The sequence below is a fragment of the Amblyomma maculatum genome, chromosome 11 (assembly GCF_055883805.1).
Source record: "Amblyomma maculatum isolate TAMU_Amacu chromosome 11, ASM5588380v1, whole genome shotgun sequence".
NCBI classification, from domain to species: domain Eukaryota; kingdom Metazoa; phylum Arthropoda; class Arachnida; order Ixodida; family Ixodidae; genus Amblyomma; species Amblyomma maculatum.
In genome coordinates, this window is record NC_139354.1 from 17,564,907 (window position 1) to 17,577,889 (window position 12,983).

The 12,983-nt window shown below is 41.9% G+C and overlaps 1 protein-coding gene across 1 annotated transcript in view; it reads left to right on the top strand.

The window, feature by feature from the left end:
- Positions 1 to 6,850: 6,850 nt before the first annotated feature.
- Positions 6,851 to 12,983, top strand: part of LOC146172947 (5'-3' exonuclease PLD3-like) — a 142,440-nt gene continuing 136,307 nt past the window's right edge. The window contains exon 1 of the mRNA XM_084583398.1: positions 6,851 to 7,186. Coding sequence (XP_084439524.1) covers positions 7,154 to 7,186 — 33 coding nt within the window. The 5' untranslated portion in view covers positions 6,851 to 7,153. The remainder of the gene's footprint in view (positions 7,187 to 12,983) is intronic.

Here is a 12,983-nt window from a genome sequence, read left to right on the forward strand (position 1 = left end):
CGATCACACTGAACTAACGTTAATGATGATCATGCACAAATGAGGGCGAAGTTCACGAGAAGCAAAGAGGGATGATGAATAATCACAGATGTGATTATTGCCGAATACTTTCCCTAGCCGTCCGCAGGGGTGGCGAAGCTAGTGGTTAGGGCGCTCGCTACTGCGCCCAAGAATGCGAGATCGAATCCCGGCCTCGGCGGCCGCTTTTCGATGGCGGCGAAAAGCAAGGCACCCGTGTATTATGTGAAGCCAGTGCACGTTAAAGAGCCCCAGTTTGTCGAAATTTCCGGTGTTCTCCACTACAGCGTCTCTCAAAGCCTGAGTCGCTTTGGGACGCTAAACCCCATGAACCATAAACCAAACCATTCCCTAACCCATACATTTTTTCAAAATATCCTAATTCAGAAACTTGCCCGACTTGTCGTTTCAGTAGCGAAATCGCATTATTAAACCATACAACTTGGGATCCTTGAGCCCATCTACCTCCCAGTGAACTCATGCTTGATCCCTCCCTTGACACGTGGAATAAAGTAAATGCCAGCGACCACCCGAACATTCAATCTCGAGCCGTGGTGTGAACCTGTGTCGCCCTGGATCTTCATGGGCCCTTTCGGCGTTTCACCGTTGGTGCCGTTGTTGGTGTAAACAAGCGAAAGGGAATCCTCAGTCACGAGACAAACAGAATTCCCACGAGCGAGAAGCGGAGAGCTCGTGGCTCTTTTTTCTCTTCTTCAGAATTCCCTTTGGCTAGTGTGAAAAATAATGAGGGTTTTTTAACTGCACAAGCACCTCTCAAATGATCTGCCTCAGCATATCGCAAAAACGCTTACGTATAGCTACGCTAATATTTCGCATTAAATGGTCCTTATAATAGTTGGCCTAATTTTTAATCGAGAAAGAGCATTATAGAAACGTTAACTCGAACGCACATCAACCATGCCCGCGTTGAGGTGAGCTACATGATTAGAGTGAGGAGAGAGTTAAACGGTGATTTTAGCCGGCGTTAATGTTCGCTGGCATGCTACACTGCATGGGGTAGGGGGATTAGGGATTAAAGATGGAGGAAGGGTTAGGAAATAGTGCGGCCTTTGAAGATGGTATTGGTGGCTTTTTGAAAGTCCAGTAGTGTGCTTATATAGCGGGATGATCAAGTTGGTGGGTAATTTAGCTTGTTTAACATACCAATAGCCTCTAAATAGCAAATAAAAATGTCATTGCATGGGGCTGCTTTCTGTAGCATCCTAAAGGACCTAATATAGAGTCCACTGTGAGCGGCACTTGGGTGACAGACTCCATGCTTTATTCATAGTGGGCACGTCTGTTGACGTACGCTGGACATTCGTGGAGAATATGGAGTACAGCCTGATGTTTAGCATGGCTTAGCCTCCTAGGCAATATTTTAATGAGTAAGTTAATTTTCTCACATATTTATTTCAATGACTGGACATAAACAAAAGAGTGCGCGAAGCATGAAACTCTGATTGCACCTTTTTGTTGGAAGTATTTGCTTTCTTCTGTGCTTTTAATATAGGTAACCTTGATGGATACCTCTCACGGTAGTGCTGTTAAAAGCACAGTTGTGTTTGTGATATGTCTGCGTTGAATTCAACGGCATTTCTTGCGTACTTGCCCTTGGAAGATGAAAGTTTTGATCAGCTCTCTCTCTCTCTCTCTCTCTATATATATATATATATATATATATATATATATATATATCATCATCATCATAATAATAATAATTTATTATTCCCTTAAAGATCCCTATCAGGGACATTACATAAGGGGGGGGGGGGGGAGACAACGGTGAGAAAGTGTCATACAAACAAAGGAAAAGAATACAAAAATGCATAACATTGATAAATTTGAAGGCAAAAAAGAACGTTAAGGGAAGAAGAAAAGTCAGGCAACTGATACAGTGTACACAAAATACAGATAACCATGTAGCAATACAAAACAAAATAACGATATGTAGTAAAATCAACTATAGTAAAGAAAAGTGGCAATAACATGAATTACAGAAAATTAGGCATTGACACAACAGTGCACGCAAATCGGATTGCTAATAATGGACCGCAAGAAAAACTGTCTATGGCAGGTCGAAATGATCACTAAGTAATTGCCTAAATTTGGAGGGATTAGACTCGGTAACAATGCTTTCGGGAAGTGTGTTCCATTCCTCTATGGCGATGGGAAGCAAGTATTGGTTGAAGGCGTTTGTGGAACCATGCAAACGTTGTATGCTACGGGAGATAGATAAACGGCGAGATGAGCGTAAAGGCGCACGTAATAAGTTTTCTCGGAGTGCACAAAAATTGACATATAATTTATACAATAAGAACCGGTGGGCGAGTTGGTCTGACATATCTAGCGAAGCAGCGCAACGGCACAAGGCCAGAGGAAGAAAGAGGCAAACACAGCGCTGTGTTTGTCTCTTTTTTCCTCTGGCCGTTGCGCTGCATCACTAGATATATAATTTAGGTAAAAGGCAAATGATCGCAAGTTTCCGACGAAGCGCTAAGGACTGGAGGCCGAGAGATTGTGTGTGTATATATATATATATATATATATATATATATATATATATATATATATATATATATATATATATATATATATATATATATATATATATATATATATATATATATATATATATATATATACACGTAATGGATATATATATATATATATCCATTAAGTGTCATCTTCACTATCTATATAATATATATATATATATATATATATATATATATATATATATATATATATATATATATATATATACACGTAATGGAGATGACACTCGGTAGAAAAGCAGTAAACTTTAATCCAACGTTTCGGCAAGGGTCCGGCCTTTGTCAAGAAATGTAGCTTGACAGTCCTTGACAAAGACCGGACCCCGGTCTTTATATATATATATATATATATATATATATATATATATATATTGCTCCACCACAGAAGAACGCATTAAGAGTCTAGTATTCATGCATAGAAATGCGCTTGCAGGTCAGCAATGCTGTATAGTAAGCTAGAAGATATTAAGAAGAAGGTTGTCGACACACGTGAAGTAGCAGACAGATGCTCACAGCATACTACTGCACAGTGAAGGATGCCGTAGACGTCGTATTTCTTCACAATATCGAGCATTTACAAGGTACCATTTTCCTTGTATTTTCATTTTCATGTTGAATTTTTCAACGAGTAAAAATACACATAATAAAGAGTTAAAACTGATTTCCAGGTGGTCGAAATTTCTGGAGTCCTCAACTACGGCGTCTCTCATAGCCTGAGTCGCCTTGGGACGTTAAACCCCACAAACCAAACCAAACCTTCTTTGTTTCACAGCGTACTAAACCAAGAAATCGTTGTTTGGCCCTCTTTGTGTTGCCTTCTTTCTGCGCCGCTCTTTGATTCAAAGTAAAATTTCAGCAACGACCGACGAGCACCAGCTATCAATGCCTTCCGTGCTGGTAATCTTTCTTTATTTATCGCTGATAACAATATGAACGTTTTCACATGAAAATGATTATTCTGCCTGTTTCTTACTGGAATGTAAGGCTTGTATTTCGGAGTTTTACAATCCTGCAAGCTTGAGATTTGCCATTAGGAAAACTGGCAAAGCATAATCGCAGCATAACGTAACTCAGCCATTTTTGCCCTTATTTTAAAATTTCTACATCCAGTTTATCAAGTCAAGAGAGGAGCAATGCCGGTGTGAAGTGAAATTGAAATAAAGAATGGAGGTATTTGGACGGACTCTCGCTTCCAAACTGCCGGAAGTTTCTCACTTTTATTTATTTATTTATTTATTTATTTATTTATTTATTTATTTATTTATTTATTTATTTATTTATTTATTTATTTATTTATTTATTTATTTATTTATTTATTTATTTATTTATTTATTTATTTATTTATTTATTTATTTATTTATACTGCAATCCCAGTGTTGGGATTTTAGCAGGGTGGAAATACAAACTATGTGGTTTAACAAAACAGGCAAAAATAAACAATAATTACAGTGCAAGTTGAAGCTCTTCTGAACAATTAATAATAAAACCAAACATATACAACACAGCAGTTAAATAATAAAAGCAATAAAAAGAAACTAGGTAATATGTTGCGAGAACATAAGTATTATTAAGTATTACTTTAAGTATTATCCTCTTTCCTTTCAATGTACGTGTCGAATTTATGCTATCATCTTGCATTTTATAGTCTATATAGAGAGTTTACCAAGTTGTTTTGTTAGCAACATGTTCTACCCTGTATGCATCTTTGTTCAAATACTCCTATAAAAAGATTGTTTACCTCGGTTTTAGTTTTCGATGTGGCTGATCACAGAATATTTACAAGGTGTCCGTCGTTACCATTCATTTACTTGTTTCATTCCTTATGACTCCAAAATTCATGTAAGCTCTGGGCGTTTAATAATACCGCGCAAGCTGGAATGTCAGGAATCTTCGAAAGGCGAAAAAAAAAAGTCTTGCGAGTACAAGGGCATGTCCAAAATCTGCCATTTTCGAAAAGATGTGGCACCTCCATGCTGCAGTTGCAAGGAAACAAAATGAGCGGTAGCCCAGCAGATGGCGCTGAGGGGCTTTAATCGCGCTAAGGCTGTCGTATCACTGCCGCGGAAAACAAAGTGCAGTGTGAGATGAACGTGGGACGGCGGAACATTGAATGCGCGGTTTGTGGAGGTACATGATAAAGAAGGAAACTAAAACGACAAACAGCGCTGAAGCGTCAACCTTCGTCTGGTACGTACATCGGTATCGCCACTTATTTGGTCTTGAATTTTTCCTGAAACGTTAATCGGCGCTCGCAAGCTCATCATACTTAAGAACACGTGAATATGCAGCTGCGAACGACGGTGGCAGGAGCGCGCGCAGCAATCGGAGAACAAGCACGGTCGCCGCCACGGAGGAAGAGGGAGGCTGAGCTGGGAGGCTGAGAGGGGGGCGAAACTGGTTACGAGGCCGACGCCGACGCCGACGCCGACGATGCGAAACGCAGGAACGGGCCCCAAAGAGCTGTGCTCTAAAATGCTCTCCAACCTCGGTCGTAAAAGTTGCTTCCTGAGGGTTGTTTCATTCTCTGTGGAGACCTGCTTCGCAAACAGAGAATAATAGAGCAAAAAAAAAAGGTGGGGGAAGGAGGGGAGAGAGAGAAGGGGAACATAAGTTTGCCCTAATTTCGTTATTTGTCAAACAACCGCTTTCCTTGATCGCTGAGACGTAGGCTCGCTACCCAAGAGACGGAGGCTCGGTTGCAGCATTTGACCAAATAATGTTTTCTTTAGGGGAATTGCTTAGCCGGGACATCACACAACTCTCAACCGATCAGAATTGTTTCGACACGGCGCTTACACTGAGTTTTTCGCTACACGGATCTTTTTCATGGCGTCATGACAAAAATCTGTTTCAGTGTTCTCTACAATAAGTTCATCAAAATTTGTGAGTGTTTCTTCCAGAGACGTTTTTCCTTTTTTCTCTGCAATGTACATTATAGTTGTACAGTATAAATATTTTACCATAACTCTTCGCTGCTTTCACCTTAAACCCTGTTTAAATTAGTTTCGACTGATCGATTGCCTTGCGACGAATGAGCGATAAAAACTGCTACGTTTTATTATTACTAATATCTGTAAAATGTGCCCCATTTTCTGAAAAAAGAGAAGTAAAGCATTTCACTCCATCAATTTCAACCAATGCTGTATCTGATATAATTTTTTTTGCATCCCGCATAACCGATGTCACTATGAAACGTTAAACCCTATATACCATTACTACTAAGCATGATTTGTTTTTGCTAATATCTGTGTAACTTATTTTCTCATTCCAGGACGCGCATTGCGGAGCACCATTTCTTGTTTCTTTGGTAAGTCTATGGTTGTTCACAACTCTACAATTAAGCGGCAAGTACCTACTCAAAAAGAAGCCTTGAAATGCGCCTCCCGGTTTTCACGGCAACGCGGTTGTTACATTTAACGTACGCAAACTCCATTCGACTGCGAATTCACACAAGGAAATAACCACTATATCATCAAAACGGTCGACACCCTTGGTTGTGATTCTCCCTCGTCGGGGACTATTAACCGTTGCGTTCTATAGTTGTGTCTGGCGGTAGTTGCTCTCTATTCATTACCGAGTCTGGCAACTTTGTTTTCATCGAACAATGGCAGGACTCCCACGACTTCCCGCCATCTTCCCTCCTCCTCTTTGTCCCTCTATCTGCTGAAATTTAAACATCAATTTTCAATTTCGTACTCTCAAACATCACCAATGCACTCAATGTCGATTTTACATCGCTGCAACATTTCATCGGTAAAAGTGACAGAGCTTCTTCGATTCGACTAAACCAGATTTTTTATTTTAATGAAGACTTCCTCTTTCTTTCACTCCTTCTCCATCGCCCTCACAAAGCGGTATGTATCCTGTGAAATCAAGATGCTTTAACATCCTGTTTTGTAGCATATTTTATTTTATTACGTCTCAAACAGCCTTTTCTCTTCTTATCTTCGCTGTGCCTTTGGAAGGTGATGTGAACGCCATCTCTCACTGCTTCCGCAGCTCAGACAACCTCAGCCTAGCCGCCAGTTTTCAGCAGTTCTAGCTTTAGAGGATAGGTGACGCCACCAGTACCAAAGTTTCCGCTTGCATCGCGATTCTGGCGTTCCGAAAACAACACCCTTTACTCCTCTCTTCCCACGCGCAGCATTCTTTCCTCTCTCCCAAGTCGCACAACCGCGCTCCTCATCTTCACCCTCTGACCTCCTCCTTCTCTCCTCTTCCCACCTGATCCATCTGTCTGGCGCGCAAAGTTTCGCGCGCAGTAGAGTGTCGGCGCTTCTTTCTCCGCGGCTGCAGGCTCAAACGCTCCGTGCATTCTCCGAGCGGCCTCCATCCATCAGACAGTGCGGCTTGCGCTTTGAGTTTCCGACCTGCCCGGTGTCGCTCTACCTACAGTTCCTTGTCTGCATCGTTCAGCTTTTCCTCAATAGCAGCGTGACTTTCTCTTTCCCTGTCGCGTAATGCCTGAAAGAACGGGACAGTCGAGTTTCGGCTGAGGCCTGAGAGTGCCCTTGAACAGAATCGCTACCGGGGATTACCCCTCCCCGCCGCTGTTTCGAGACGACTCTAATTGGATCATGGGCATTCGTATATCGTCCATATACCGCGAGGTAAGTAAGCCTCTGCTTCTTGTTTCTGACTTACTGGTTCTGTCTCTACCACGTGTCGTCGGCCTTGGGTGCGCTGTCAGTGTTTCTAGATAGTAGATGCACGGCTGTCACTGCCACTTGAGTAGCGCAGCCGACAGGATGACTCGTTCTGCTATTTCCTGGATGCAAGTCAGGATACAGACTTGTTTACTATCCTTACGATAGTGACGGATTCACTAACAACCAGCGTTCTCGGCAAATTCATCATGAGTTTTGACGGTTAGGAATCAATTATTAGTGTTAAATCAAGTTTGTTTTGAGGTGCTGCTGCCGTGAGATTCTTGGCCGAAACATGGTTCTCGTCGTTCAACCAAAGGTCTGAGATGTCTGCTATACCCTTTGCGTGTTTATTTTGACGTTTTCTTTTTTCTAGACTGGTGTGTTCAGTGAGTGAAAATCTGAAACTCTTCTACTTCCCAATGTCACCATTTTCTAGGGTACAGACAAAATGGCATCAAGTCGATGGCCTGACAAGGATGTTTACCGCCTTGTCCTAATTTGTCTGAAATCCAAATATCAGGATCTTGGCTCGTGAGGCGTTAATTGCAGGTACCTATTGTTTCATAACTATACGTACTTCACAATATTTCGGTACTAAAGGTTGTTTTGCCGAAGGAAGTTTTTGCACAGCTTGATTGTGTTATAGGCTTAATCTACATATACCTGCACTTCAAAACGAACGCCGTTTTCTTTTTTTTCTTGCGAATAATGTTACGAAAATCTCCTAAGTTACCTGCGTGACAGCTTTCGTTCAAGATAACAGCGAAAACTAAATAGTCCAGTGGAGAAATATACGCGGCTAAAATGTTTAGCTCACGAAGTTGCTCTTCGTGCTTTTGTAGTCACATCAAATGTAACTCAAATGCTGCACTTTACATCATTTTAAATCCATATGTTCTCAAGTTTTAAGTGCAACATAGTCTAGGCTCTAATTTCGTGTATATCTTAAAGTGATATATTTAAACATACACCTTTCATCTCTATAGCCGATCATACAGACCTATTCGCTCGTAGTTTGACTTATCTGCGGGTACCTTGAAAAAAAATCAATTGTGGTAATATGAAGCCACCTGGTCCGACAATCCTGTGAAAGCAGTTGGATTTACTTTCCACGATTACTTTGACACTTCTTCTCATGAATTGACGCTTGACATATGTAACAAACTTTTTCTGCAAGGTTAAGGTGGGCTTAGATGAATGACGCTTTCGGAAAGTGAATGTTGATTGTGAGGTCAGTCAAGGTATGCAGTGAGTGCTGTGCTGCCCTTTACCAGGAAGGGTGGCGTAGGTGGGTAGTAATTCTGGTGCAGCTGGCTTTCCCACCGTTTCCTTGTTTACTGGTTGACGGAAGTATTGTGGAGTACGCCGGCAGGTGGACTGGTGGCAAATGACACTTCTGTAGAGTGAAGCTGAGCGGGAATGAAATGAATACGTGGGCCGGAGGCGATGCCCAGTCGGAAAACACTACAGAACATTTTCTGATGTTATGACAGAATTTCTGTGCGGTTTTTAACAGGAAACTTGTTTTGACAACAGAACATTCTGTAGTAACATCAGAAATTTCGGTAGTTACAACAGAAAAGTGCTACAGAACTACAGAAAACAGAAATATACTACAGAAAAACTACAGAACTACATAAAAATCTGATGGTTATGACAGAACTGCAGAATATTTTGTTGTATTTTTGACACATTTCTGTATTTGTTTTCGACTGGGTGGTGGCAGGAATCAAGGTGGCAAGGCAGCTTGTGGGTGAAACTTTTGTAGGTTAAAGGCAAAACTATTCGAGGCTACAGACAGATGTGAGATTTTGCACGTCACACTATTACTTCATTCAAAGTCAAATTGTGCCACGTTTCTTCATAAAAACAAGCCAACCCGTTGAAGCATCACCACAACTTTACTCTTGGCATATTTTACCACGGCAGCTCAATCTCGTCTGCTTAGATTAAGCTTTACTTGTGAGTCATTTTAATGCGCGAACACACAGTACTCAACGAGTCTAACTGGCTCATCATTAACTCTGTCGTCAAAACGACAGGCGCTGCCAACTTCGGCTTCGCCGTTAAGATTGGAGAGTAAAATCATATTCCGGCCTTCCATGGACCTTGGATATCGAGTTAGGTGCTTTGAACCTCGGCCATGCAGGCAAGTTCATGCGACTTGGCAAAGTGGCTCTTTTTATCTATTTACTCCTGGCACCTTGGGCAACCTGCATAACTGTCCCGTTCAAGTGCGCACCTCTGTCAGATGGCGGCGAGAAGACAGCATCAACGTCAACTCCACTTACCATCTACCAAGTTAGACCACGTTTAACCAGATTCAGCCATGTTAAACTCCTGCAATTCCTTTTTGTATGTGTGTCTGTGCCAACGCTAACTCTTTAAAACAACGTTGCAGTGTACGGTGTCAAAAATATGCGCTCTCGTCATCGGTTACTACCCCTAAATAGTGCGGACGGATTTTATTTCACACCAGTTTCCAAAACTTCTCTAACCTTTGTAAACTGTCACTCCATTGTTTCCTTTGATTGAAAAACGTCGGGATTTGCTGTAAGGTTTCTCTTTTTTGCCCCATTCCCAGTCGGAAAAAACTACAGAAAATTTTTTGATGTTACGACAGACTTTCTGTGCGGTTTCTGACGGGAAGCCTGTTGTGACAACAGAACATTCTGTAGTAACATCAAAAATTTCTGTAGTTACAACAGAAAAGTGCTACAGAACTACAGACAACAGAAATAAACTATAGAAAAAATACAGAACTACAGAAAAGTACTACAGAATTACAGAAAAATCTGTTGGTGACGACAGAACTACATGATATTTTGTCGTATTTTTAACACAGTTCTGTAGTTTTTTTTCGACTTGGTTTCTTTTTAAACTGCACTACAACGCAGAAAATAGGTAGCACGATGAAGGGGATGCTCAGACGCGGCGACCATTTTTACGAGTTCACCGTAACGCGTCACCCTCGGCCTTTCCTCGCGGATTTGGCTACAATGCATCGGTGCCTCGCAGGCGGATCCTCCGCCTGTTGTGCTGACGTGCGGCCTCGTGTTGTCGCTTTTATCTCTCCTTATTTTCTTAAACGTCGGACGAAGGCGATTACCGTGTTGTTTGTCCCCATGAGATAGCCGGAGAAGGACTTCATGACTCTTTCATGGCGCTCGATGGATGACGATGCTGCTTGCTCGGCAGGGAAAAAAAACAAACAGGGGGTTCGGGTCCGCCAAGTGACGCTACTTTCACTCTGCTCGCTGTTGGAGAAGGTAAATTATGCATGCATCGCTGTTTTCGCAGTAACATGGGACGTACTCTTGCTACGGGGTCACCAGAAAAAACATCGCTCTCACGGCATTTTGATCCAGAGTGAAGAAAGAAAGGTCGCCAGACTCCATCGACACGCATTTTGTTCATTATTCAGCAGCGCGAAGGCACTCAAGAATAAATGCGGGCAAGAACAAATGCGTATTTTGTCGTTAACAAAAAAAAGTCTAAAAGCACCGCATTTGCAAGACATTGGTATAAAACAGCTGCATGTCAGTACTGAAAAGAAACCGAAATGTTGCGAAAGCCAGTATGCATAAAAAAAAGCAAATATAGGTATGTAAAGCGATTATACTGAGCAGCTTCGCCCTTGCTATTCAATGGATTAAACGGTATCCCACCTGCGTTTCTGCAGTTCCTGAATTTCTCAATCAATATGTCCCTGCGCTGTCGAATAATAAGCTCTCCCTTACCAACATAGCGAGGTTTCTTGGAGTGCGAAATTAAAAGTAATGCTGTAACGATATCCATTTATAATATGTCACATGCATTTTTTTTTTTTTTTTGCGTCATGTGATATGTTAGCCGCTACCGTATGTCACGTCTACACAGTTCTTGAAGGGTTCACACAAATATTCCTTAGAACAAAAGCATGTGGATATATGTCTCGCTACTGTACAATGTGTACTGTTTGAAAAGTTTTTTTGCTATACTTGAAATACCTAGATGGCGGCCTAGATTTCTTGGACCCGGGCGGCGTGTTCGGCCAGGCGGATTACATCTAGCTGATATTCATGGTGTGAGCTCAACAGCAGTCTTCCAGAATTCTTCTGTCTTTTGTCGCTTGATTGATATTTTCGATTTCTGGACACGTCCGTATCATATCTACCAGATCCGCCTTATTATCCTGACATAGTTTGCATCTACCTGAGAACTGTTCTGGCTACCACTGGCTAAGAGCAACCAGTCGACAGCTCAGAATTCTATAACGTGTTAAGCTGTGCCAAGGAACTACATCACCATAACCAGACGCCTAACGAAACATCTGCACAACGACGACCTCTCCCATCACTATGATAATCATCAGGCGGACTGCCCTCCAAATAACCCGGTCCTGTGCTAACTGCATCCACTTGACCACCGCAGACTTCCTAATTTTGTATTCCACTTGACTTTCTAATGTTCTGATCCTCTCTTTCCCTCTCTCTCTGTATTCGTATACATTCAGTTACCCTTAGCAGCCTTCTGTCATTTGCTTTCCCATTGCACGGCCTGCCTGTTTGCCTTTCTTCTTGATTTCTACAAGAATGTCATTGACTCGATTTACTTCTCAGACTCACTCTGCCCGCTTCCTGTCTGCTAACGTTACGACTATCATTCTCCGTCCCGCACCCGAATTTGTTCTCCTCAATTCATGTTGAACCCGTTTCTACACGTTTCCGCCTCATAAGGTAGTCTAGGTAAAATGCAGCTATTACGTGCATTCGTTAGGTATACCGGTAAACTGTCATTCATGATCTCAGAGCGCTTGCTAAAAGCACTCCGCAGAAATATTATTATTCTTGTTATTTCACTGATGTGGCCCAGAGCGCCGATTATTGCCTTTCCTGAGTAAACGTATTGCGTCAATACTTCCAGCGTATCGCTTCCTATCCTAAACGTAGTTAAATTTTGTTCACTTCGTCCTTCTTAAGTTATCTCTCGTAGTATGGCACTAACATGGTTCATGTAATAAAAGCTTCCTCAACCTCTGTGCATATTAGCTAGGTGTGGGTTCTCACTAGTTTAATACAGGTGCTAATAGAACTCACGTGTTCTCTCAATAAAGTATTAGATGATTTGGTACATCTTATATTGCGCTGTTTGCGGCGTTGGAGGCAACGGTGGAAGGCTCTGGAACGACTTAAAACACTTGGTTTGGTCCGATATGCAACGAAATTTCAAAACTTAACCGGAGATTAACCCCGCTTAAACCGATTAAGACGGGGTTCGATGTGGTTATGCTTGTCATGGTTAGCCTTGAGTGGTGGACACAGAATCTAGCAAAGTGCTAAACGTCTTAAATTGGTTTGGTTTGTGGATAAACGAAAAGCGCAGTCTGTGCACTCTTCAATACACATATACCCTAATAATTAACACATGTAGTCGGTTTGACTCCATATCGCAAAGTAGCCTTCAAATTGACTAGCATATTGATGATAAATGGAAACCAAAAAGATATGACGCCGCCGGAATGGGGCACGAAAATTGGTCGCGCCATAATTCCCACGCGAAATCTCGCAATGTTTTTGATGCCACTTCCTGTTTTGTTTACGCTTGTTGCTCACTCCAAGAGGCAAGTAAGGCGTTTGCCTTGATACGCTGGCTTTGGGCACCAGCGGGGCATGATCATACATTGCGGAGCTTACGGTCGTCAGGCTAACGCAATTATCGATGTCTGCTTTCAGTATAAAGCTCGATGTACAGAACAAAAACGAATTCGTGGCTTGGT